This window comes from Heteronotia binoei, chromosome 5 (assembly GCF_032191835.1).
Source record: "Heteronotia binoei isolate CCM8104 ecotype False Entrance Well chromosome 5, APGP_CSIRO_Hbin_v1, whole genome shotgun sequence".
Taxonomy (NCBI): Eukaryota; Metazoa; Chordata; class Lepidosauria; order Squamata; family Gekkonidae; genus Heteronotia; species Heteronotia binoei.
This window is the reverse complement of record NC_083227.1, coordinates 104736909-104759042: the sequence shown is the minus strand read 5'-3', so window position 1 is coordinate 104759042 and position 22134 is coordinate 104736909. Positions and strand designations below refer to the sequence as shown.

The window sequence follows — 22134 nt, the reverse complement described above, 5'->3', positions numbered from 1 at the left end:
AAGCAGTTCTAGATTGGGAACCACCCCGAACCCGACGGCAGCTACAATCTTTCCTTGGGTTCGAGAACTTTTATCGCGGATTCGTTAAGGGGTTCGCCCGGGTGATGCTCCCCCTCACCGAACTGCTAAAGACGAAAGGGAGGGGGGAGGCCGCGAAAAAACCCGGAGCGCGCTTGATTTGGACGCCGGAATGCCACAGAGCTTTCCAGGAACTCAAACAGCTCTTTACCTCTGAACCAATATTGGCTCACCCCAATGAATTAAAGCCATTCGTGGTCCAATGCGACGCCTCCGACGTTGCCGTAGGAGCCATATTGATGCAGAGGAACGAAGAGGGGGAACTGCGTCCCTGTGCCTACATTTCTCACAAATTCTCCAATGAGCAAAGGAACTGGTCAGTATGGGACAAAGAGGCTTTTGCTGTAATGTTTGCCCTGAAAACTTGGAGGTCGTGGTTGGAGGGGGCCCGAGTCCCGTTCGAGATCTGGACTGACCACAAAAACTTAGAAGCACTCACGGGCCGCCGCAAACTGACTGCCAAGCAAATCCGGTGGGCGGGGTTCTTCGTCAAATTTGACTTTGTGCTAAAACACATCCCGGGTACCAAAAACTTTTTGGCCGACGCACTATCACGCATGCCCCAGCACGATAGCCAGCGAGAGGAAGTAATTGATTCCCTCATTCCCCCCTCGGCAGTTGCAGGGGGGGTCACCACCCGCTCCGGGAAAAAGACGGAAGCCCCGGGTTCCCTCCCAACCGAGCGATTGGCATCAGAGGCTGACTTAGAGGGAACGGAGCGCCCCGATGGGCTGGAGCAAGGGGAGGGAGGACTGTGGCTCCACAAAGGGAAAATTTACGTGCCCAAATCTATGAGAAAAGAAGTCCTAGAGCAATGTCACTCCAGCCGCTTGGCAGGGCACTTCGGGTATGTAAAAACCCTCCATCTAATCACCCGACAGTTCTGGTGGCCGAAACTAAAACGAGACGTCTCAGAATTTGTGCTAGCGTGCCCCACATGCATCATGTCTAAACGCAGGGGGGGGAAGCCGCCCGGCCACCTAGTCCCCCTCCCTACCGCGAGCCGCCCATGGGCCGTGGTGTCTATGGATTTCATAGTAGAGCTCCCCCCGTCCCAAGGGAAAACGGTGATACTGGTAGTAGTGGACACCTTTTCAAAGCAAGCCCACTTTATCCCTTGCAAGAAATTGCCCACAGCCCGGAAACTAGCTCAACTATTCTTTAATCACGTGGTACGCCTACACTCGTTCCCCGAGAAGGTCATTAGTGACCGCGGGCCACAGTTCGTTGCCAACTTCTGGCGGGAGTTTTGCAAGCTAGCTGGCATCGAACAGGGTCTTAGCTCCGCTTACCACCCGCAGACGGACGGACAGACTGAGAGGGTGAACGGGCTTCTGGAACAGTACTTAAGATGTTACATTAACTACCAACAAACGAACTGGGTCGATCTCTTGCCATTCGCTGAATACGGCTACAACAACAGCTTCCACAGTTCCACAAAAACCTCCCCTTTTCAGATAGTGAATGGTTACGAGGGGAAGCCCTTCCCAAACCTTCCCCTCCCCGCGGGGCCTGCCGAGCCCACGTCGTGTCAGCAATGGTGGGAGGGGATAAAGGCCAGTTGGGCAGTGATACAGGAAAACCTGGAGGAGGCGAAAAAAGAGTACAAAAAACACGCCCCCCAATGGGATTTGAAAGAGGGTGAAACTGTATTTCTGTCCACCAAGAATCTACCCCTGCCCCAAGGGTGTCGCAAACGCGCTCTAAAATACCTAGGTCCATTCAAAATAAAAAAGGTGATCAACAAAGTGACTGTGGAGTTAGAGCTACCCAAAGCCTTGAGTAAGATCCACCCTGTTTTTCATTGCAGCCTTCTTCGCAAGGATCCTGGAGCTACGCAATTCCATCCTCGTCCCCCGGAGCCACCTCCGACTATAGTGAAGGGTCAGAGTCACCATGAGGTGCTAGAAATCCTGGACTCTAAAGTCCAAAGGGGGGCGCTATATTACCTGATAAGATGGAAATATTTTCCTCCTAGTTGTGATGAATGGGTGAAGGCTAGTGATGTATCTGCACCGCAATTGCTCAAAAAATTTCACCTACTGTACCCACACAAGCCCAAGCCGAAGAGCTTAGGGGGGGCAGTATGTCAGAACTTGTAACTTTATGTGCCTTGCTTGACTGAACTGACTCCATGTTATAACTTAGAGTGCCTGACAGCGGTCATTGACCCAGGCCCCTTTGCTATGCAAAATATTTAGGGCAGTAAGACAGGCGGCAGAAAGTCTCTGCTCAATATCCACAGGTGCCCTTTGAAGCCAGGCCGTTTGGCCTTCGCAATAGGGGGGCATCCTCCTTTGCTGATAACGAAGGCTGGGAAGAAGAGACAATCGCTTGAGCCCGTGTGAATTATTGTTTTATTATGCTTTGCTGTGGGCATAAAATGTAACCAACTGCCCAGACTCGCCATTACTGTTATTTCGTTACTATAGTACTGTTGTTCTTCAATAAAGATCCTAACTTGCAACAAGTATTGGACTCGCTTGAAGTTCCTCCAAGTTCTGACAGTCACGAGTGCAGAAGACAAGATGCCTCCATTTTTGCAAGACTCAGGCATGCCTACTGGAATGGAAGCAACTTGGCCCTCCTCCTTACCTTGTCAGCCCGGCCCAGTCTCTGCTCACACTGTTCACACTTCATCTCTAGCTCCTCCTTTGTGGCTAAGGTGCCTCTGTATTTCGCCTGCAGATGGGCAATGCCCTCCTCCACTTCTCTCAAACGTTCCTTGGCCTCATCCAGGACCTTCTGTGTAGCTGCCAGATCTTCTTCTGCCTCCCGAAGGGCTTGCTATGGAAAACGCAATATCAGTGAGCCCCAAAAGGTGCATGCTGCTAGGGAAACAGCTTTCAATTATGCTGCTTTTCCTTAGTTGTCCCCAACACAGTCAAGATGAGGCTCATTTTATTACTAGAACTAAACTGAATAACTTATTTAAAAGCTCAGCTGCAGTTCTTACTCGCTTTGGCTCCACAGCTTTGGCCACAAAGTGGTACTTATGCATGGCTCGAACCCACTGGCAGATAGATGTGCAGGCTTTGGACACTTTGGCTATGGCTGTCGGCAGAAATTCTTCACTGTCAATATAAGGCTGGATTGATTTTATTACTGTATCTGCAATGTTATCCTGAAAAGAATAAAAGACAATGAATTGCTGTGAGCCTGAATGGTTGAAAGTTTTGGGGATTAAGCCCCAAGGCAGCAAAGCCCCATGGCCAAAAGTATACTGGAAGTGGACATCTTCAGCTCAGACACTGTTAATTCCTTGAAGATGATGGCTTTGTGGTCACAAAGCAATAAAAGTTTGGTAAGAAAGGCAAAGCAGATTAAATTGTTTGTGATGTTCCTTAACTTCTGGCATATCAGTCATAAAACAAATGCAGTTTCAGCTGTCTCCTCCTCCAGATGGAAAGCAAACCATCACCACTTTTATACAATATTCAGGCAAGAACCATGAACTGGGCTGCCCAAGTTGTCTAGTCAATATCAAGGGAAATAAGAAGGTACTCCACTGTATCCTTCAACAGAATGTAGTACCACTTCCAGCCCATTTGAGGCATAAAATGGAGGGGAAATAGTGGTAGAACTCCTCTCCCCAATAATATATTTTATAATAGCAAATGTTTCAGAATTGAGTTACTGATTACGTCTTTATTGGATTTTAAGATTGGATTTTTAAAATTGATAATGGGAGAAAATATTCCACCCTGCTAAGTATTTTAATATCCTTGAGAAGAAGCATTTCCTCAAAATGCATTCAAAGAATTTCTATAATAAACTGATTTCATACGCATTTTTGAATATTCTCCTTCTGTTTCTCTTTTCCTACAGATTGGTACACCCCCCTTGCTTTTTACTCCCTAGAGAACTCTGGCCAAAGGTAAAGCATATTGGGTTGGTTATTTCTCTGAAATATACACACATTAAAAAAGAGGTGCTGGAGCTCATTAGCACAACTTATTTGCATAACTCATTTGCATATGCCATACATCCCTGACATCACCAAAAGGTGTACTAAATTATATCAGCTCAGCATTTACCTTAAAATGCTTCTTGAATTATAATTGTCAGAATAAAACCTTACTCCCATCATACTTTTTAAATTACTTTCTCCTATGTGGCTACAGTGGCATGATGAAGATTTCAATCTGTCTGCTTTATATGTTTTGCTTATTTTCCCATTTTTTGGTGGGGAAAATATTAGAAAGTTTGTCAAATTTTAGAGTTCAGCAAAATTCTCACAGTGACTTTGAACAATGGAGCCCAGAAGCGTTTGTGGGGAGAGGTAAGAAAGAAAGAGCACAATAAAATTTAGAGGTTCTGCCTGAAATGAGGCCTGCACATTATTAAACAAAGAATGAAAACACTTAATTATAGGACTTATGATTGCTGTCTGCCTGTATATAACCATTACCCTTGTATGTAAGACTGTCAACTTTCCCCCAGCTCCTAATGTTGAACATTTAACAGCAGTTTGGTTTGCAGATATTAGCAGGAGGCAATGCTTGTCAGTAGATGGTTCTGCAAAACTCAGAGGGAAAGCTTTTAACCACATGAAAATAAACACAGGAGCAGGAGAGGACAGGTTTGTCTTATCAGCTGGCAACCCTACTGGTACTGCTTCTAATTCTAGAAAACATTTGTGTGTATGTGAGAGACAGCATACATGAGCACTACCACCATGAATACTTACTTTATCATATTTAAACAGACTTTCAAGAAATTTCCCTGGGTCCTGAAGGAGACCTTTGCCAGGCTCCCAGTAGTCATCTATCTTAGAGCCTGGCTTTTCTCCTGCCACTTTCTTGGGCTTGACTCCTTTCATAATGCAGACAGCTTCAATCACCAGTTTCACTCCAAGTGGAGGACGCTGCATTGCTCGCACCTAGTTCAGAAAATGAGAAATGAGTGAATCGGTAGTAGTTCAGAACACTGTACTATCTGCTGCAGAACATTCCCAATCAGTGTTTAACATTAAGAAATGAAAGAAGAGTTTATCTGCTCTTTAATGCAGTACCATACTATGTGCATTCATGTACACCGTACATTGTATTGCTCAGGCTGCACCTTGGGTAACGTGCAGTTCTGGAGGCCTCACTTCAAAAGGATGTGGATAGAATGGAGTGGGTGCAGAAAAGAGTGATAAAGATGATCAGGGGCCTGGAGATCAAGCCCTATTAGGAAAGGCTGAGGGATTTGGGAATGTTCATTCTGGAGAAGAGGAGGCTGAGGGAGGATATGATTGCTCTCTTTAAGTATTTGAAGGGCTGTCACTTAGAGGACAGGGAGTTGTTCCTGTTGACAGCAGAGGAGAGGACTCACAATAATGGGTTTAAATTAAAGGTGGGATGGTACCAGCTGAATATTAAGAAAAACTTTTTTTACAGGAATAGTTGTTCAACAGTGGAATTGGCTACCTAGGGAGGCGGTAAGCTCCCCCTCACTGGCAGTCTTAAACAGTAGCTGGACAAACATCTGTCAGAGATGCTCTAGGCCAGGGGTGGCCAACAGTAACTATCCAGATGTTTTTTCCCTACAACTCCCATCAGCCCCAGCCATCAGCCATGCTGGCCGGGGCTGATGGGAGTTGTAGACAAAAAACATCTGGAGAGCTACTGTTGGCCACCCCTGCTCTAGGCTGAGCCTGCATTTAGCAAGCGGTTGGACTACTAGATGGTCTGTATGGCCCCTTCCAACTCTGTGATTCTATGTCCTTGCACTCTCTCTCATTATTTGTTCTAACTTTCATAAGAATATTTAAAAGGTCACCTCACAAGAAAGAAAGGTCAAACAAGTTCTTATAAAATATGCACTCCTTGCAATACAACTATAATGGTTATACCCCTAAACTTGCAATTCCACTCTAAGCAACATTACACTCTTCTAAGTCCATGAAATGTTTCTTAAGATGGCACTGATAGTCACCCAGAAATAAGTCCAATGTAACTGTAACAGATTTATCTCATTTTTCTTCTAAAGAGTCCAGGGTTCTTCCCTCTTTCTTTTTATTATTACAATAACCCTATGATATAGCAAACAACAACAGCAAGCCTTTATTGGCATAAAACAGATTTAACAGTAAAATAGCAATATAAATAATATAAAATCCTAGATTATAGAGTACATAGGGAGCTAATATACATAAAATAAGTAATATATATATGAGTTTAGCCAAATTAAATAATTAAAACGAATAAAATGTGGTCATTCCAGAACCATTCTCTGTCGTATTTCCATGGCCTGTTGAAGAAATCTAGCCACCATTAAAGTTACCTCAGAGCAAGTGTCATTTAAAAGTTTGTGGTCTTTTATACAATGGATCATGTGCAAGCTAAAGATCCCAAACTCACACTGGACCTCCAGCTGACTGTCCTCTACCTGCCCTCCAAGTTTGGTAAGGATTGTATTTATGGGGTCTGAATTGCACCCCCCCCCCAAGGTTGCCCCATCCTTCATTGGCATGGGCAGCCCCCCGCCAGACACTGGAAGCAGGCAAGTATCCCCCTTAAATTCACAGCCGGTCTCCAGAGGCAGATTCCAAAGGACAGAAAGGCAGACATCACCATAGTTTAGTAGGGGCTTTCCAAAGTCACCCCAAGACAGCTTGGCTGGCACCCCAGCCCCACCAGACCAGTGGAAATCAGAGTTTTCAAAGTAATCATGAGATAGGTGTTGTGTTATGAGGCAGGTGTTGGGTGAGGGAGCCCACCTCCACCTGGCAGAGGTGGCTATCTTCCCACCTAAGCACCAAAGGTGAAACCCACAGACTGCATGTTGGATCACTCAAAGAGGAGGAGAAATGAGAGACACACAAGGGGACAACAAATAAATCCAATAAAATAAAATAAAACAACAGGAAGCCTATGTGAGGTCCAGAGGAGGTTAGTCCAGCAGGGAAGGCTGACCTTGAGGGAGACCAACTCATCCGCCCTTGCTGGGTCCAGGCAGGAGCAGCGGAGGCTGAGAATGTCTCCCAGATGGGAGATCACCCATTTGCTCTGGACACTGGTTGGGAGGGCAGGAGAGGAGACACATGGTGACACAAGAGATGTCAGGCCAGATGACAATGGAGGCAGACTCAGGGGACAGTGAGTGGAAAAAGCTGGGGTGGGGGGCCAGGCACCTCTTCCTCAAATAGCCCAACCAGGAAGAAGCCTTGCTACTGGTTGTCAGTGGTGAACTGGGAGGTCAGCAGTGGCAGGGATGCCAGGTGTGTGATGGTGGAGGATTTGGCAGAGGTGATGCTTCCTGGACCCTCTACATAGCCTTTATGGATGGCACTGTTAACATCCTGTAGGAATGACCTCTTGGAGGGTGGTTTGCATTGATGTCCCACCCACCACACTCCAAGTGTGGGAAGCCATTCTTGGAGAAGCCTCCTGCTTCCCCTCTGCTTCTTCCTGCTGAAAGAGTGTAGGCCTCTTTTTCCTCCCACTGGCCACCACTCTTTCCTCTTGCTGCAACATAGCTGGGTGCACCTTTTGCAGATGCCTGTGGAGGACATTTGGAGTTTGTGCCCCTCCAGAAATGGGCATGCCACACTTGGTACTTTGACCCAAAGGGGTCACTGAGGAGGGTGCAGAAATGTTTCCAGACTGTGGGCTGGAAACAGGACTCCAGGACTGAAGAAGCTGGGAGGGTCATCTGCTTTCTGGTGCTGGACTGCGAGGGGTCACAGAGGTGTGTGCTTAGGGTGGGAGCAGCAACACAGAGGTGTGTGGAAGGGGAGGATGCTTCCCCTTCCCTCTGAATCACTGCTGTCAGAGTCCTCCTCTCTAAAGTGTGTTAGCAATTGTTGGTCTCCGGGCAGTGCTAACAACTTTTTTGCCTCTGTGGGAAAGCCCCAAGAACAGGTCAGGGAAAAGAAGCTTCCAGATCTTTGGTGATACCCTGCTAGAGGCAGGCTCCAGGACCTGGTAGAATGGGTTTGGTGCCCATGGATATGTCCACAAGCCAACAAGTCTTGCCCGCCATGCAGAGGTGGAGGACATCTTCCCTCCACAACAAGCGCCCTTTGCACCTCCTTTCACTCTCATAGCACAGAGAGTTCACAATCAGGAGGAGGGGGAGGGTATAAAATGTGGGTCCTCAGCTGAGGCTGTGCTTGCTGTGAGCAGAAAGACAGGATGGCTCAGAGCCCAGAGTCCACCTAACACTCCCAAGCCCCAGCAGAAAAGAGGAATCACAATCGAGAGGGAATGTGCTCTGCTAGTCTGATTTTAATAAGTTCTCCACCTTTTTGTGTAACTGCAAACCGCTGACAGAGGAGAGGGTGTGGAGCTGAGCGTGGAACATTCTGATCCCATAGAACAGAATTGGGAACTCTTGTAATTGGCAGCCAGCAGTGCCAGTTTTGCTTTGGAGACTCCTTTTGGTGTTTCCAAGCTGGAGAATGCTAACTCCCATTGCCTTGGAGTTTTGTAAACAATTTGTAAATGGGCTGAAACAGCCTGTCTGGAAATGTAATCATTCATGAACTGTCAAGAATAGCTCCAAAATTCATGAAATGTTCATACCAGGTGCCCTTCCATGAACATCACTTTGTGAACCATGAACCAGCCAAACTTTGCGACAAACTTTAGTCCATTAGCAGGTTCATGCCCATCCCTAGTAATGATTAGTGCCATCAGATAAAGTTCTGGGAGACCCAGGTTTGAATTCCCCACTCAGCCATCGAAGCATTCTGAGTGACTCAGCCATTCACACACTCTCATCCTAAACTATGTTAGAGAACTGGTGTGAAGATAAAATGGGGGCAAAGAGAATGAACCTGCTTTGGGTCTATGCTGGGAAGAAAGGAGGAGTATAAATGAAGTAAAAACAAATTTATGTTAGAATGTGAAACAGGGATAAGGGATGAAGAGCTCTCTTACACTACTTCATGTCCTGGGAGACTTGCTAAGTACCTCTCAAAACGAGATGACCTTGTCTTTACTACCTTTTTTTTCAGGCTAATTTTAACTCCATCCCACTCAATCCTCGTTCCACAATAGCAATCACTTCAATAGAACTACTAGTATCAAATCCTTTTCTGGATTGTTAATCACCATAATTTAGGCTAGGAATAAACCAAGCCTGATGTTAAGGCCTTGAACACAGGGCCTCTGTAGCTACAGATGAGAAGGGGGTGCCTGGGTGATGGGGAAAGGGATTGAAATAAAGTTATGTACTATTTACAAAGAAGTCAATTGTTATGAAATACTGAATGATCAAAGATGTCATCTCTTTGGAACAATGTGCTGAATGTGGCTGATACCTGGTATTTGAAATATGTCTGCTTGGGACCAATTCAACTTATACATGTAGAATGTGACCAGAAGCAAAGGAGGAATGAGGCTTCTGTACCTTAACAATTACACAGAAAGGAGAATTTCACCACATTTCTCCACCCTGTGTGAAAAACCTGCAAAATTCCCTTTTCTATGTCAATAAAGGGAACAGAAATTCTGTCTTTCTTTAAGATGGCAATGGGTCAAACTAGACACAAATGATATCATAAGCTGCTATCAGTCTATAAAGGTACACTACAGTCACAGGTGATTTGAATTGGGGCCATGCAGGGAGGAGAGAAGGGCTTTAACCCTTGCATCTCCCTCATGGGTTTGAAAGGGGAAAAATGAACACTTGTCTCCCCCCCCCCCTTAAAGGGCTATGCCTATATATGGGCCACAGTTTTGATTTGTGAAACTGCTTGGATAAAAGGGTTAAACCCTCTCTTGTATGTTTGGACCTAATCCAAACTGTGTCCCTGTGCAGCTGAAATGTTTAAAAGACACTTGACAAGAGTCAGTCATGGACCTTACAGAGTCTCATCTGTTCTGAGTCAAGGTTGCATGGCTTCTGCTAGCCCTGTCTTTATTGTTTGATATTTGAAAGTTGTTTTCAGTTTGAAAGTTATCACTCGTCAGTCACTGTCTGAGTTTGCCAGTGACAATAGTAGGTTTTTGTTTAGTTTTTTTTTTTTAAAGTTTCATTCTATACATATTTACTTGGAGGCCCCACTGTGTTTGGTAAGATTTTATTCCAGGTAAGTGTATAAAGAAGTATAACCTTAACTCAATAAAACCATATGATGGTAAGAAAAGTTGATATAGTCCTATGTTTACTAATCAACAGATAGGTGAGCATGCAGGGAAAGGAGATAGAGACACTATTTACTTCCTCTTTAGAGATCAATCATAAATGATCAGGCTTAAAGACCTGAAATGCCAGTAGTATGTACCATATCCTTGCTTTACACTGTGTTATTTCCCATGAACATCAAGTTAAATTTGTACTCAATGTTATTTATATAAAGTGGAAATAACCAGAGCAGATGAAAGATTTGTCTTAATACAGAACTGGTGTTTGTATGCATATACTTAATGCACTTCTACTCTTAACTTTCCATGTGAATAGTAAGAGGCAGCCCTAACAGCAACTTTATATCAATAACTCATAGTTAATGACTGTCATAGAAAATAAGAGCTTAATTTCAGGTTAGCAAACTTCCACAAACCAAATACACTCCTGTGATATAGTCTCTTAACTGAAGCCTTGTGTCCCTTCAAAAACAGGATCACGCAATGGGATGAATCACCTCTTAACACAACGACTGGTATGTTGTGGCATATATATGAGAACTGTATGCCCTGATCTTAAAACAGTGTTTGTTAGGAGTTGAATAAGATTTACTTCCTAAGTAAGTTAAGGACTGCAGTACTGGGGAAACACTGAGCCTACTGCAGCTGACATGCAACACCTTCCTATTGTCACTGCCTGTCCTCTCTGGACAATTTCAGCCCAGCCTAAAATACAATGCAGTTCCTAGGTAGATATTATAGTGAAGTGCACTGCAGTAGCTGGAGGTGATGGAATAGAGACGTAGAGATAGTAGCAGGCTTTGGCCCTGCTATAGGTGGGTAGGGCTGGATGTCCAGCTTTTCAAGTGGCTTTTGTGACTGTGGCTTTAACAGCAGGTTGCTATGGGGAATTAGCAGGTAATGATCTTAACCTCCATATAACAAGAAGGGTAACCTTTGATTTTTGCAGATCAAACTGTTGTTAAAGGCACAAGATTTACTGTAGGGCAAGCAATTTTCTGATCGACTGGCAAGCCCAGTAGAGACTTAAGCATACAGGTAGGAAATATATGGTCCACTTGCTTTTCACCTGTTTGAAACAAGCTTTCCCCGCCCCCCTCCTCCGTCTTACAAATCCATATACAGTTCCTGACAGTATCCACTTCCTTTAAACAAGAGCAAGTAATTTGCTGATTCTCACAGTCACAGAGGTTTCAAAGTGGACACTGCCATTGACTGAAACAACTATCATTTCTGGTGGCTCAGAGCTATATCCTCTGCTTGTTAATAACACACAATTAAAAATGCAAATGGAATCCTTTGGCTGATGTCATTGTTCAGAGTAGCTACTGGCTGGTGATGGCAAAGAAGTTCCCTGTGACAGAGGAGACTTTTAAAAGCACTGGAGGCATCTGTACTGATAGGCTTGGTTGTTTTCAACATACCCCAAATATATGTGCATTTTACACCAAAGGATTCCAAATACCAATCAGAAGAAGTCATGAGAAGTTTTTAGACTTACATGTTTTGCATAATCTATTCTGATTCTATAATCTAGATTCTCTAATAACTTTGATATTTAGGTTAGGGATTGGGGGGGAGGGAACGGAAGGGAGGAAGTCCAAGAATCGGAGGGTTGTGACACAGAGACAAGAGGCAACAGAACAGTGTCCGTGGAATAGAATAAAAATGTACATGGGACTCCAAAATCCTGCTCAGCCCTTCTTACTCACATATGTTCAAGGTGTGTAAACTGTTCCAGAAAAAAAATTAAAAATGAAAACTGGGATTCTCTAGAAACTGGATTCTTCATGAGACAAAAATGTCCAGGGCATGCATAGCATTACTATGGAGGGGCAAAAAGCACAAATCCCTGCATTTAATAAACAAAAATTTTCTGCTTTTCCTCAGTGCAAGAACAACCAAAACATGTTCACCCGGAGACGCTCCAGGGCTTTCTTACTGGATACCATTAACAGAGGAGCAGAATTTGTGGAGACTCTAAAAATGATCTACCCCATGGCAGACGATCTCCATGAGAAAGATTTTGACTGGCTATTTGACTGCTCTCAGGCAGAGCAGTTTCTCGAGTGGTTCTGTAATACATTGGGAGAGGAGAATGTGTTGGACCCTGCAGAAGTGGAGGCCTATGAGCAACTGTTAATTTCTGAAAAGCCTGTTCTGGAAGATGACGCATTGGCCCAAGTGCTGAAGGCTTGCCACCAGTCCTCTCAGCTAAAGTGTGTTATGCAGGAGAATGAAGTTCTCCCCCTTGAGACAATGGAGCAAGAGATGAGGATGTTAAAGAATCAACATGCCTGTCAGATAAAGCGGCACAGCAAGCTTCAGATTCGTACAGCAAGCTTGAAGCAAGAACTGTGCCATCTGGCAGAGAAAAAAGAGAAAGCAAGCAAGGAACTGAAAAAGGCACACTTGGAACTGCAGCTAACAAACTTTCAAAGCAATGAAATTCTCATCCAGACTGGCAAGGCAGCAAAAGAATTGGTGCGAATGTATCAGGAACCAGGACATGAGCCACTGAAAGCATCACTGGCAACGGCAGATCTAGGACACTACCTGAAGGTAGAAGAAACATTCACTAAGGCTTTATTAGGGTTTATCCCAAAGTTATTGCCAGATGCAAACAATGATATGGAGGCTGATAAAAGCATGCTGGCAGAGAATGGGCAGAAAGGCTATAAGGACCAGCTGAGAAAAGAAAATGTAGCAGGACTTGTTCAGAAAGTGTGGCAAGAAAACAAAAGTGTACCTCATGACAAAGACTGTGAAAATCATGAAATGGTCATTGGAGTACTTAAGAGCCCAGTTATCTACCAGGGGAAGATGACCACTCAGGATAAGTCAAAACTTGATCTGAAAGCTCTGCTAAAAGATATGGACCATGTCAAAATGGATGACGTCAGAAATGAGACACTGGCTGTTCAGCATAGATGCCAAAGAAAGCTAACATGGGCAGTACCTGACCAAATGGAGAATCTGAATAACAACCACCTAGGCAACCACCAGGAAGAGCTGGGCTGCATGAAGTTAGCTTACATGTGCAGCCAGAGATCACTAGTCATTGCCTCTGCAGAAATTAAAGGAATCTGGGCTTGTTTACAATGGGCAAATAAGACTTTGAAGGTCAGTAAAGAAAAAAAGGTAAGTCATTTGTGTTCTGGGTTTGGTACACAGCGGTCGAATAAGGGTAGTGTTTCCAACAGGCCTAGAAAAAATGCTCTGTCCCTTCAATAAACATTTAATTTAGCAAGTGACCTTTTTTACCACAATGCCATGAAAAGCTTCAGCTTCCCATTTCCACACATTAGGAGACGAAGAAAAACAAGCCATCAAGTCATAGCTGACTCATGGCAATTCCATGAGCCCTCTCAGCTCCACCCATCCACTGAGCCCTCTCAGTCCCACCCACCTCACAGGGTGCCTGTTTTGAGGGGAGAAGATATAGGAAATTATAAGCCACTGAGTCTCTGATTCAGAGAAGGGTGGGGTATAAATCTGCAATCTTCTTCTTCCATCCATGGGGCATTTCAGACAAGAGACGAGCAAAGGTGGTTTGCCATTGTTTTCCTTTGCAGAGCAACCCCAGGCTTCTTTGGTGGTCTCCCATATAAGGACTGATAGTGGCCAGCCCTACTTATCTCCCAAGTTTGCTTCTATTAAAGGGACCAACATTTTCCTCTGGGCCTGCTGTCAACCCTAAAGATGAGTCTCCCAGGGACAAAACTTCCTTATGTGATTTTTGGTACTGCAAAGAGTTTGTGCAAGATCCAAGTGGATGTAAGATAGAGTGTATTTTAACTAGAGAGCCAGTTTGGTGCAGTGTGGCTTGGTACATGTGAAGTGATGGTATCACTTTACTCTGCTCTGGTAAGACTTCGCCTGGAGTATTGTGTTCAGTTTTGCGCACCACATTTTAAGAAGGATATAAACAAGCTGGAGTTGGTCCATAGGAGGGCAACAAAGACGGTGAGGGGTCTGGAGACCAAGTCCTATGAAGAAAGGTTGAAGGAGCTGGGCATGTTTAGCCTGGAGAGGCGGCGGCTGAGAGGTGATATGATCAGCATCTTCAAGTACTTGAAGGGTTGTCATATAGAGAATGGTGTGGAATTGTTTTCAACATTAGGAAGAACTTCCTGACCGGTAGAGCGATTCATCAGTGGAAAAGGCTTCCTCGGGAGGTGGTGGGCGCTCCTTCCTTGGAGGTTTTTAAACAGAGACTAGATGGCCATCCGACAGCAATGAAGATCCTGTGAATTTAGGGGGAGGTATTTGTGAGTTTCCTGCATTGTTCAGGTGGGTGGGCTAGATGACCCTCGAGGTCCCTTCCAACTCTATGATTCTATGATTTTATGGTTAAGTGTATGGGCTCTTATCTGGGAGAACTGAGTTTGATTCCCCACTCCTCCATTTGCACCTGCTGGAATGGCCTTGGGTCAGCCATAGCTCTGGCAGAGGTTGTCCTTGAAAGGGCAGTGGCTTGGAGAGTCCTCTCAGCCCCACCTTCTTCACAGGGTGTCTGGGAGGAAGATAGAGGAGATTGTGAGCTACTCTGAGATTCAAAGTGGAGGGCGGGATATAAATCCAATAACTACTTCTTCTTCTTCGGCTCAGCAACTGCTGCTATGTGAGGAATAATAGTTCTGCCATAGTTTTCCTACCCACATTAAACTATGAGTCAGCAACAAGTATTCTTTTTGCCACAGGATTACCTACTTGGCTCTGCTCCCAGCTAAGCTGTGACTTGGTTCTATATTTCTCAGGCTCCCTGTCAAGCAGGCAATCACTGTAGTCTACACCCACTCTATACATGAAGATGGTGCGAGTAGAGGAGATTCATAAAGCAAGGATGAAAAGATACAGCTTTTGGAGAGGAGAGAGTGAATGCATACTTATGATCATGAAAGAAGCAAAGGTTTAATGTTTAAGCAAAGGACCTATAATTAGTTTGGCTGCTTCCATGTTAGCTATGTAATTTGGAATAAACATAATACTGTATTTACAGAGATTTAAAAGATGCTATTGTCAAACTGTTGTGTTCCATCACTTTTTTTCATACCTAGTGAGTGTGTTTTGTTTGCAGCGCCATCTGTCCACATATGGCTTGACAAAGTACTATTGAAGCTTTCCAGAACTGCTGTCTCTTTAAACTTCCTCCTTTCCTCTGTTCTATTAAAGAAGTTTCCACTTACCAGTTTAATTTACTGAATAGATCAGTTGTTTAATTACTGCTTTTCTCATTGAAGCCAAAGCCATTGTTCATTACTTTTCTTTTTATCATAAATTACAATAAAAATCTAATGAACAGGTGCTTTAGCTGTAAAGGGGAAAATGTTGGGTTGGATCTAGTGATTCATCTGCAGAAAACAGTAAAAGTTATGAATCTTTGCCTTATTCCCTTCCACCAGCACCTGATTTCTGGGATCTCAGGTCAGGACACACATGGTCTAATGGCTGCATGGGTTTGGAGAATGCACTAAGAATGAGGAGAGGGCAAAACTGTCCCTGCTTCTACAAGTACAGCACTGCTGACAGAAGAAGGGAACTTCTGCCCCCTTCCCCATCTTCAGTGCACCCCCCCCCCCCAATCTACATGACTATTATTTATATTTTTAAAGGAGTGTGTATGCAGACTTTCCAGAGTCCTAATTGAGGTGGTTGTTAATCCACACAGGCTCTGTGATCCCGAGGAATAAATTTCCTGGGGTTGGGCAGGACTAGTGGGGAGAAATTAATTCGGAAAAGATCCATGTTTCTGCAACAGATCACTGGACCCAAGTCACTAATTAAAACCTACTGGTCCCCCTCCCCATCCTGAATTGATGTAAGATCCATTCAGGGAAATTGTAGTCATCATGAGTTAATGGGAAATAATTGAGCACTGAGAACAGAAGCACAGACACACTGTGAAATGGAAGAAAGTAACATTTATTGTGGAAAGGCCTTTACTGAATAGGATTCACATACTTTACTTGCTAGTAAATATAACAGTAGAACCTTCCCTACTGTTATATTTACTTAAAACTAAAGTAACTGAATGGCAAAGGAAGTGCTGGATTTTTATGAGAAATTTGCTGTGCAGGAATCTATGCTTCTGTTCCACATGCAGCTAGATCTCAAAAAGGGATCTTTCAGTGGAACATATATGTTCACTCATAAATTTTATATTAAATGTTGAGATGTAGGGATGGGCACAGACCAGATAATGCTGCTTCGGTTCACAAACATAACCAGACTGGTTCTCGGACCAGTTCGCGAACCGATTCACAGCCTGGTTCATGAATCAATTTGCTAACTGGTCTGGTTTTTAAAAAGCCAGCAACAGGGCTTCGAGGCTCCAAAATGGCAGGTTGTCTCCAGATCACTCTCCTCAATGTACCCACCAAGTTTGGTCCACATTGGACTTCAGGGGGCTGAGTTACAGACACCTAAAAAGGGTCATTCAGTGCAATGCTTTTCAATGGGATGTCACCTCTGCTGGTTTAGGAGTGACAAAAACTGACCTGGGTGAGCTAGAGGCCTTCAACGCACCCAGTTCCTCCCTGGGGTGACCCTCCACATAGCCCACATGTTACATGCATGTCAGATTTGGGGGGATCCAGGTAGCATGCCACCAAACAAGGTGCCTCTAGGAAATTGTTTTTGAGGGAGTTGTCTAGCGCCAGTTTGAGACACTACAGTGTGGACCTGGTTAAGCTACAGGCATCAGACTCCCAGTGTACCTCCACAGGGACCACCCACATGGCTGCAGGTGGCTGTGTCTTTCTGGGACCAGCCACCCAGCCCTGGTAACATGATCACTGATGAGGGCCAAGTCTTCCATCCTACCTGGGAAGGTGACAGGGACAACCAACCCTGGCAACCGGGACTCACTGCACAGCTGTGAGAGGGGGCACTGGTGGACTAGCTAAGGGAATGTGTGGCAGAGGAGAAAGGATACTTTTTTTTGGAGGAGCAGAAAGGGGACCCCACAGCCAGGGGAGAGGGCAATTAGCCAAGCCCCCCAGAAATCTGTAGGTAGTTTGGGTGCCTGAGTGGGAGAGGAGAGAGGATACCCCCCAGGCAGAGCCTCAAGCAGCACAGGAAGAAATTGAGTGCTTTTTGGAGGAGCAGAAAGGGGACCCCACAGTCAGCATGCAGAGAAAAGGGCAGTTTTCAGAACCCACAAAAGTGAACAGTCCACCCCCAAATCAAATCAAAAACATGTTTTAAAAGAAAAAAAATCTATCCATGTTTCCCACTCCTCACAGCAAAGAAAATGGTGGTGTGGGAGAAGAAATGTAGCTCTGAATGCAAGGAAAGGAGAAAAAAGAGAGAGGTGATGCTTTTACTCTGGCAGTTTGTAGAGGCCAGGATTTCTCCACCCACTCCAGTAATTCCCATCCCCCCACTCAGTCCACCAAGATATTATTTCATGCGCAAGGAGAACAAGACTCGCAAAAACCAGATGCAAACAGAGGACAGGAATGCGCCTCCAGTAATTATATACATTCCCACCCGCCCCACCATCCTGAGGAAGTCAGATCAATGCCTGTCATTGGAAATCAGACTTGCCTGTCAGCTTCAGACTGTCACTATTGGTCCCTCGATGGCTGGAAATATTCCAGCCATACCCACTTTTCAGTGCGAAACTCCATGGGTGGAGTTTCTTTGCTGAGAGTACACAAGAGGTTCTGAACTGGACAGAAAGTTTGGAGACTTCCTGGTCCAAACGTGACTTTCGGACCGAGTTGTCCAAGCCTCAAACAAAGTAAAGTCCAAGCCAGATTTTAGTTCGGTGTTCGGGTCTGTGCCCATCCCTACTGAGATGCTATCTTTTTTCAGAATATGCAGCATAACTGGGATTCTTCATGTTTTAATCAAATAGTTGCTCAAAAGTCAGTATTGGAAGGCAGAGGAAATATTTTAGTATTAGAATAATGCCCTGCAATCCTGGGGCTTAAAATGGATATGGGGCAATAGGATGAAAACATTTATAAAGCACAAGTGTGTATGCTATCCCTACTTAGGGAATCAGAGTTAAACAGGGTTGCTGAAGCCAGATGATCTTGACCTTTTTGGGTTTCTCATTGTGTTCTGTATGAACTGAATTTTATGGATCCCTTCCCTTGTTCCAGTGCATACAGAACCAGCCTCCTGTTCCTTCCAATAGACTATTTGCTAAATTCCCCTGCCTACTTTACACAATAAGCCTAAAAGAATATGCTTAGGCTGGGCAAATAAAACTTTGCATTTAAAATCACTTCAAGCATGAGCAGGGCTGGCCCTAGGGTGTGCAGTGCCTTAGGCAGGCCTGCCACCTCCCTGCCGCCCTCCTCTGCAGTGCTGCCCCCCTCTGCGGCGGCACCCCTTGCCGCTGCCTGCACAGCGAGGGAGGAGAGATGGAGGGAGGGAAGGCAGCAAAAGAGTGGGGAAGCCAGCGTGGGAGTGGGGAAGGTGGTGCAAGAGTGAGAAAGCTGGTACGAGAGTGGGGAAGGTGGCAGGAGAGAGAGAAAAAGCTGGCATGAGAGCGAGAAACGTGGTGTGAGAGCAGGGAAAGCCTCTACGAGCCACGTGAAGGGTGCCCAATTTGGTGCTACCCAGGGTCAGTGCCCTAGGTAAATGTCTAATTTGCCTAGTGGAAGGGCTGGCTCTGAGCATGAGACAAATCCATTGTTCATTTTAACTTTTGTTTATAAAATTTGAGTTTCTCTTGTTGAAGCTCACTCAAACCCTTGTTTGCCTTGAGAAATGCCAGTTTTATCCACCTTTATTTTTGCAAGATATCTCAGTAGTCAGGAAGTGCATGAGGTGAATAAGTGAATAAATCAATGGTTTCAGATCCTGGTTTGACAGACCCTAACCCACCATAATTATTGGAGTTGCCTGCACTGGTACCATTATACTAAACACTTTAATGTTTTCATGTTATGTCCAAACTGAGCAGATGTATGTCTTTCCCTACAAAGTTCAAACAGACCTTCAACTATTGAATACTGCATGAAATTTCCATCTCCTACAGATAGAGGAAGAGCAGCCCAAACTTCATGTTCACATAGCTGCCTGCCAGGAACAGCTGCATATCCTGCAAAGTGAAGTAGACCGAATAGAGACCCAACACCTTGTGCCCTTGCTCCATGGCAGTGCCCGCCTCCTTCGCTTGCCTGTTCTATGCGGAGAACTTGTCCTGGAAGCCATCACACTTCGACATACTGAATCAATTCAGGAGGAAGCTATAGGCCAGATGATGGGGCAATTAACTCATCTTGAGCTGCTGAGGCTCTTCTTGATGGTGGAAAAGAAGGATCTGCACCTGACAGGGACAAAGCTGGAGGAGATGGCAACTATCCTGAATGAATTCCAGGCTAAGTTACAGGAAAGACAATCCTGCTTTGCGGATTCACAGTTCTCCATTAAGCAATGCCCACGAACTCTGATAGACCCCAGTGACCTCACCACCTTACGGTAAATATTGGAGGGCTGGGTACAGTGTGGCAGTCATTGGAAAGAAGGAACAATTTACATAGGAGGAAATATGAGGGAAATGAAATGGTTAACCATTCTAACAAAGTTTATCCTAGGGAAAGGAACTTGACAGGGCAAAAGAGTCATTATATATGCTGTGAATTTAAGTTTTTAGACACAGTCAATTTGCTTGCTTTAACTATTTTTAGTTCAGGTGAACATCAAGTCCTACTTGGATTTCTAGCTAGAAAAAACCTTTTAATGAGCCTTAAATTCTCTCTGCATGACAGGGTCACAAGACACGTGATAGCAGCTAGTGCCTGCTGCCACTCTCCGCCATAAGTCATGAATATTTTAAAGTACATTAATAACCGCCTACCTTCCCTTTTTCATAAATACAAGGACAAGGACAGAAACACGCACAGTTGCAGTCTCTCAATCTTCTGATTGCTGGATGTGTCTCACTATTTTCCTTTCCCACTCAGGCTGTGGGAGATGCTGGACAAGCATGGTCAAGAGAAGCAACTCTTCCATGCTTATGAAACTTTGGCAGGCCAGGGCTCACGACTGTGCCAGGAACTGAGGATGCTCCATGTACAGCTGGCTACACCTCTCTCTCACCTTCCCAAATTAGAGTCTGATAATGAAGTACTGCATTGCATGATGCATGGTGATTCCAAACAGCTAGCACTTCACGCTCAGGTATGCAATGGTTTTAGCCTGTTCTATATTTACACACCTTTCTTCCACCCTATGCTGTCCTGTTTATGTGTGCATCACGCTATAAAGGTAGGCTAGTATTCATACAGCAAAAGAGTCCTTGGTCTGCATCTGCATCATGAAAGGTTGCATCCTTGGGCCAACTGGAAATCTGTTGAGTAGCAAATCTCACCCACCCCATGTGAACGCTCCCAGTCAAATGTCAGGGAAAATGTAGTTCAATAACCTGTCCTATTTTAGCACCTTTAGCTTTGCCTTTTGTTCTTTACAGGAAATAGTAGAACCTTTGGAGAAACTCAGCACCACTCAAGCCAAACTATACCAAATGCTCATGGAGACACTCAGCGACCTGAAAGCCAAACGTAAATCTCTGCAAAGCCACTTTCAGCAGACTGAGCGCAGACTTTATGTGCTCTTCTTCAACAACCCTGACCAGCTGAAGGAGATGGTAGAACATCTTGAGAACCAGGCCCTGGCCTTCTCACAAGCATAGATCCAAACATCATGAGAAAAACGTATGAGGAGTTAAGCCAGAATGTGCCTACTTGCTCCATGATGCTGTCTTCATTGAACTGAACGTCTTGAGGGAAATCTTTTTGACAACTGGTGAATGCGTACATTGTTAGATCCTAGCATACATGGGAAAATAACTTATGATGCAGAAACAAACTCTGAAAGCAATACTTGGGGACAGCCCAAGCCTTTAAAAGAAGAACTTAAGCAAATGTATTATATGTGGGATAAGAAATGTTGCAGAAGGATTCCTCAGGGTTTTTTTAATCCTCTGAGTTTGGAAACCTTGTGATAAAGAACTGAGTAGATAGGTTGGCCTGAGAAAAGCTGGGCAGTTTAAACACTATATAAGTTTATATTTTTGTTGACTACTTGTCTGTCTAAATTTTTTCTCCTCACTTACTTTCAATTCTAGCTGTTTTTGCTACTTGAATAGATAAGGAAAGGGTATAGGGATACAATGCTGGGAATATTTTTTGGATGTCAAGGTGGTAATAATCCTTTAAAAAACTTTTGTCCATGTCTTCCTGTAAGCAGCTCAACTCATAATGCTTTAAAAACTGCTGGCTTAGGTTACCCCCCTTAAAAATCTATTAATAAAGACAATATATTCACTTTAGTTTTAGGTATGGCTTAGACCATGGGAATGAGCATATAAATATGCTGATAAAATGCAATCTTATCTCTCATCTGTCAATTGATTTATAAAAGCTGGGGTTACAGAATTCATTTGGGAGATGGGCACAGTAACTTTTAATAGCATGAATATTTTTGAAGACATTTCGTATGTAATCTTACAAATCTTAACAGGCACATTTTAAAGGAGATTTGGCTGTGATTCAGGTAGTCAGTCTATGTGCATTATTTTCAATTTCTAAAATGTGTTGCTGCCAAGGAACACAGCTGAGCTAAACTGACTCACTGTTAAGTGCATGTGAAAAACAGACATCTTTGTCACATCTTAGCTGCACTGACTGTGGACTTTGTAAATCCACACATTTGAACCTATCAATACATGCCTTCTGGTGTGTCACTAGTACCTGACAACGCAGATAAGGCTACTTTCCAGTGGTATGGTTAGTGGAACCTGACATAAGGTTAAAGGTTTGGAGGCACATGCATGCATTGTAGTCACATAATGACAATTTCTGGGCACTATAATCAGCCCAAAGTAGCTGTACCTTGATAAATACCGACCTTTTAAAAAAATATTGGCTCCCTGGTAAACAATGGACTTCCCAGGCAGTATTCATTAAGTGCCATAAGCTAGAAGTAGAAGACCAGTATCATTTTTATACAGCAA

General features: G+C 44.3%; 2 protein-coding genes across 4 annotated transcripts in view; one reads left to right on the top strand and one right to left on the bottom strand.

Annotated features, from left to right (window-relative positions):
* The window catches only part of DNAH1 (dynein axonemal heavy chain 1), a 255919-nt gene that overhangs the window by 51239 nt on the left and 182546 nt on the right, over window positions 1-22134 (bottom strand). Inside the window, exons 55-57 of the mRNA XM_060240006.1 lie at window positions 4769-4960; window positions 3035-3202; window positions 2674-2865 (exon numbers count right to left, since the gene is read on the bottom strand). Of these exons, the coding sequence (XP_060095989.1) occupies window positions 2674-2865; window positions 3035-3202; window positions 4769-4960 (552 nt within the window). The remainder of the gene's footprint in view (window positions 1-2673; window positions 2866-3034; window positions 3203-4768; window positions 4961-22134) is intronic.
* LOC132572674 (HAUS augmin-like complex subunit 3) lies at window positions 9620-21450 on the top strand. 3 transcript variants are annotated; one of them, XM_060240000.1, is made up of 6 exons: window positions 9868-10102; window positions 11107-11195; window positions 12048-13298; window positions 19156-19598; window positions 20084-20300; window positions 20590-21450. In XM_060240000.1, exons 3-6 carry the CDS (start codon window positions 12066-12068, stop codon window positions 20809-20811), a joined length of 2115 nt encoding a protein of 704 aa, XP_060095983.1. In that variant the 5' UTR covers window positions 9868-10102; window positions 11107-11195; window positions 12048-12065; the 3' UTR covers window positions 20812-21450. The 3 variants fall into 3 exon arrangements, with proteins under 3 accessions (XP_060095982.1, XP_060095983.1, XP_060095984.1); XM_060239999.1 differs by lacking the exon at window positions 11107-11195 and having other exon boundaries at window positions 9620-10102; XM_060240001.1 differs by lacking the exons at window positions 9868-10102; window positions 11107-11195 and adding an exon at window positions 11327-11347.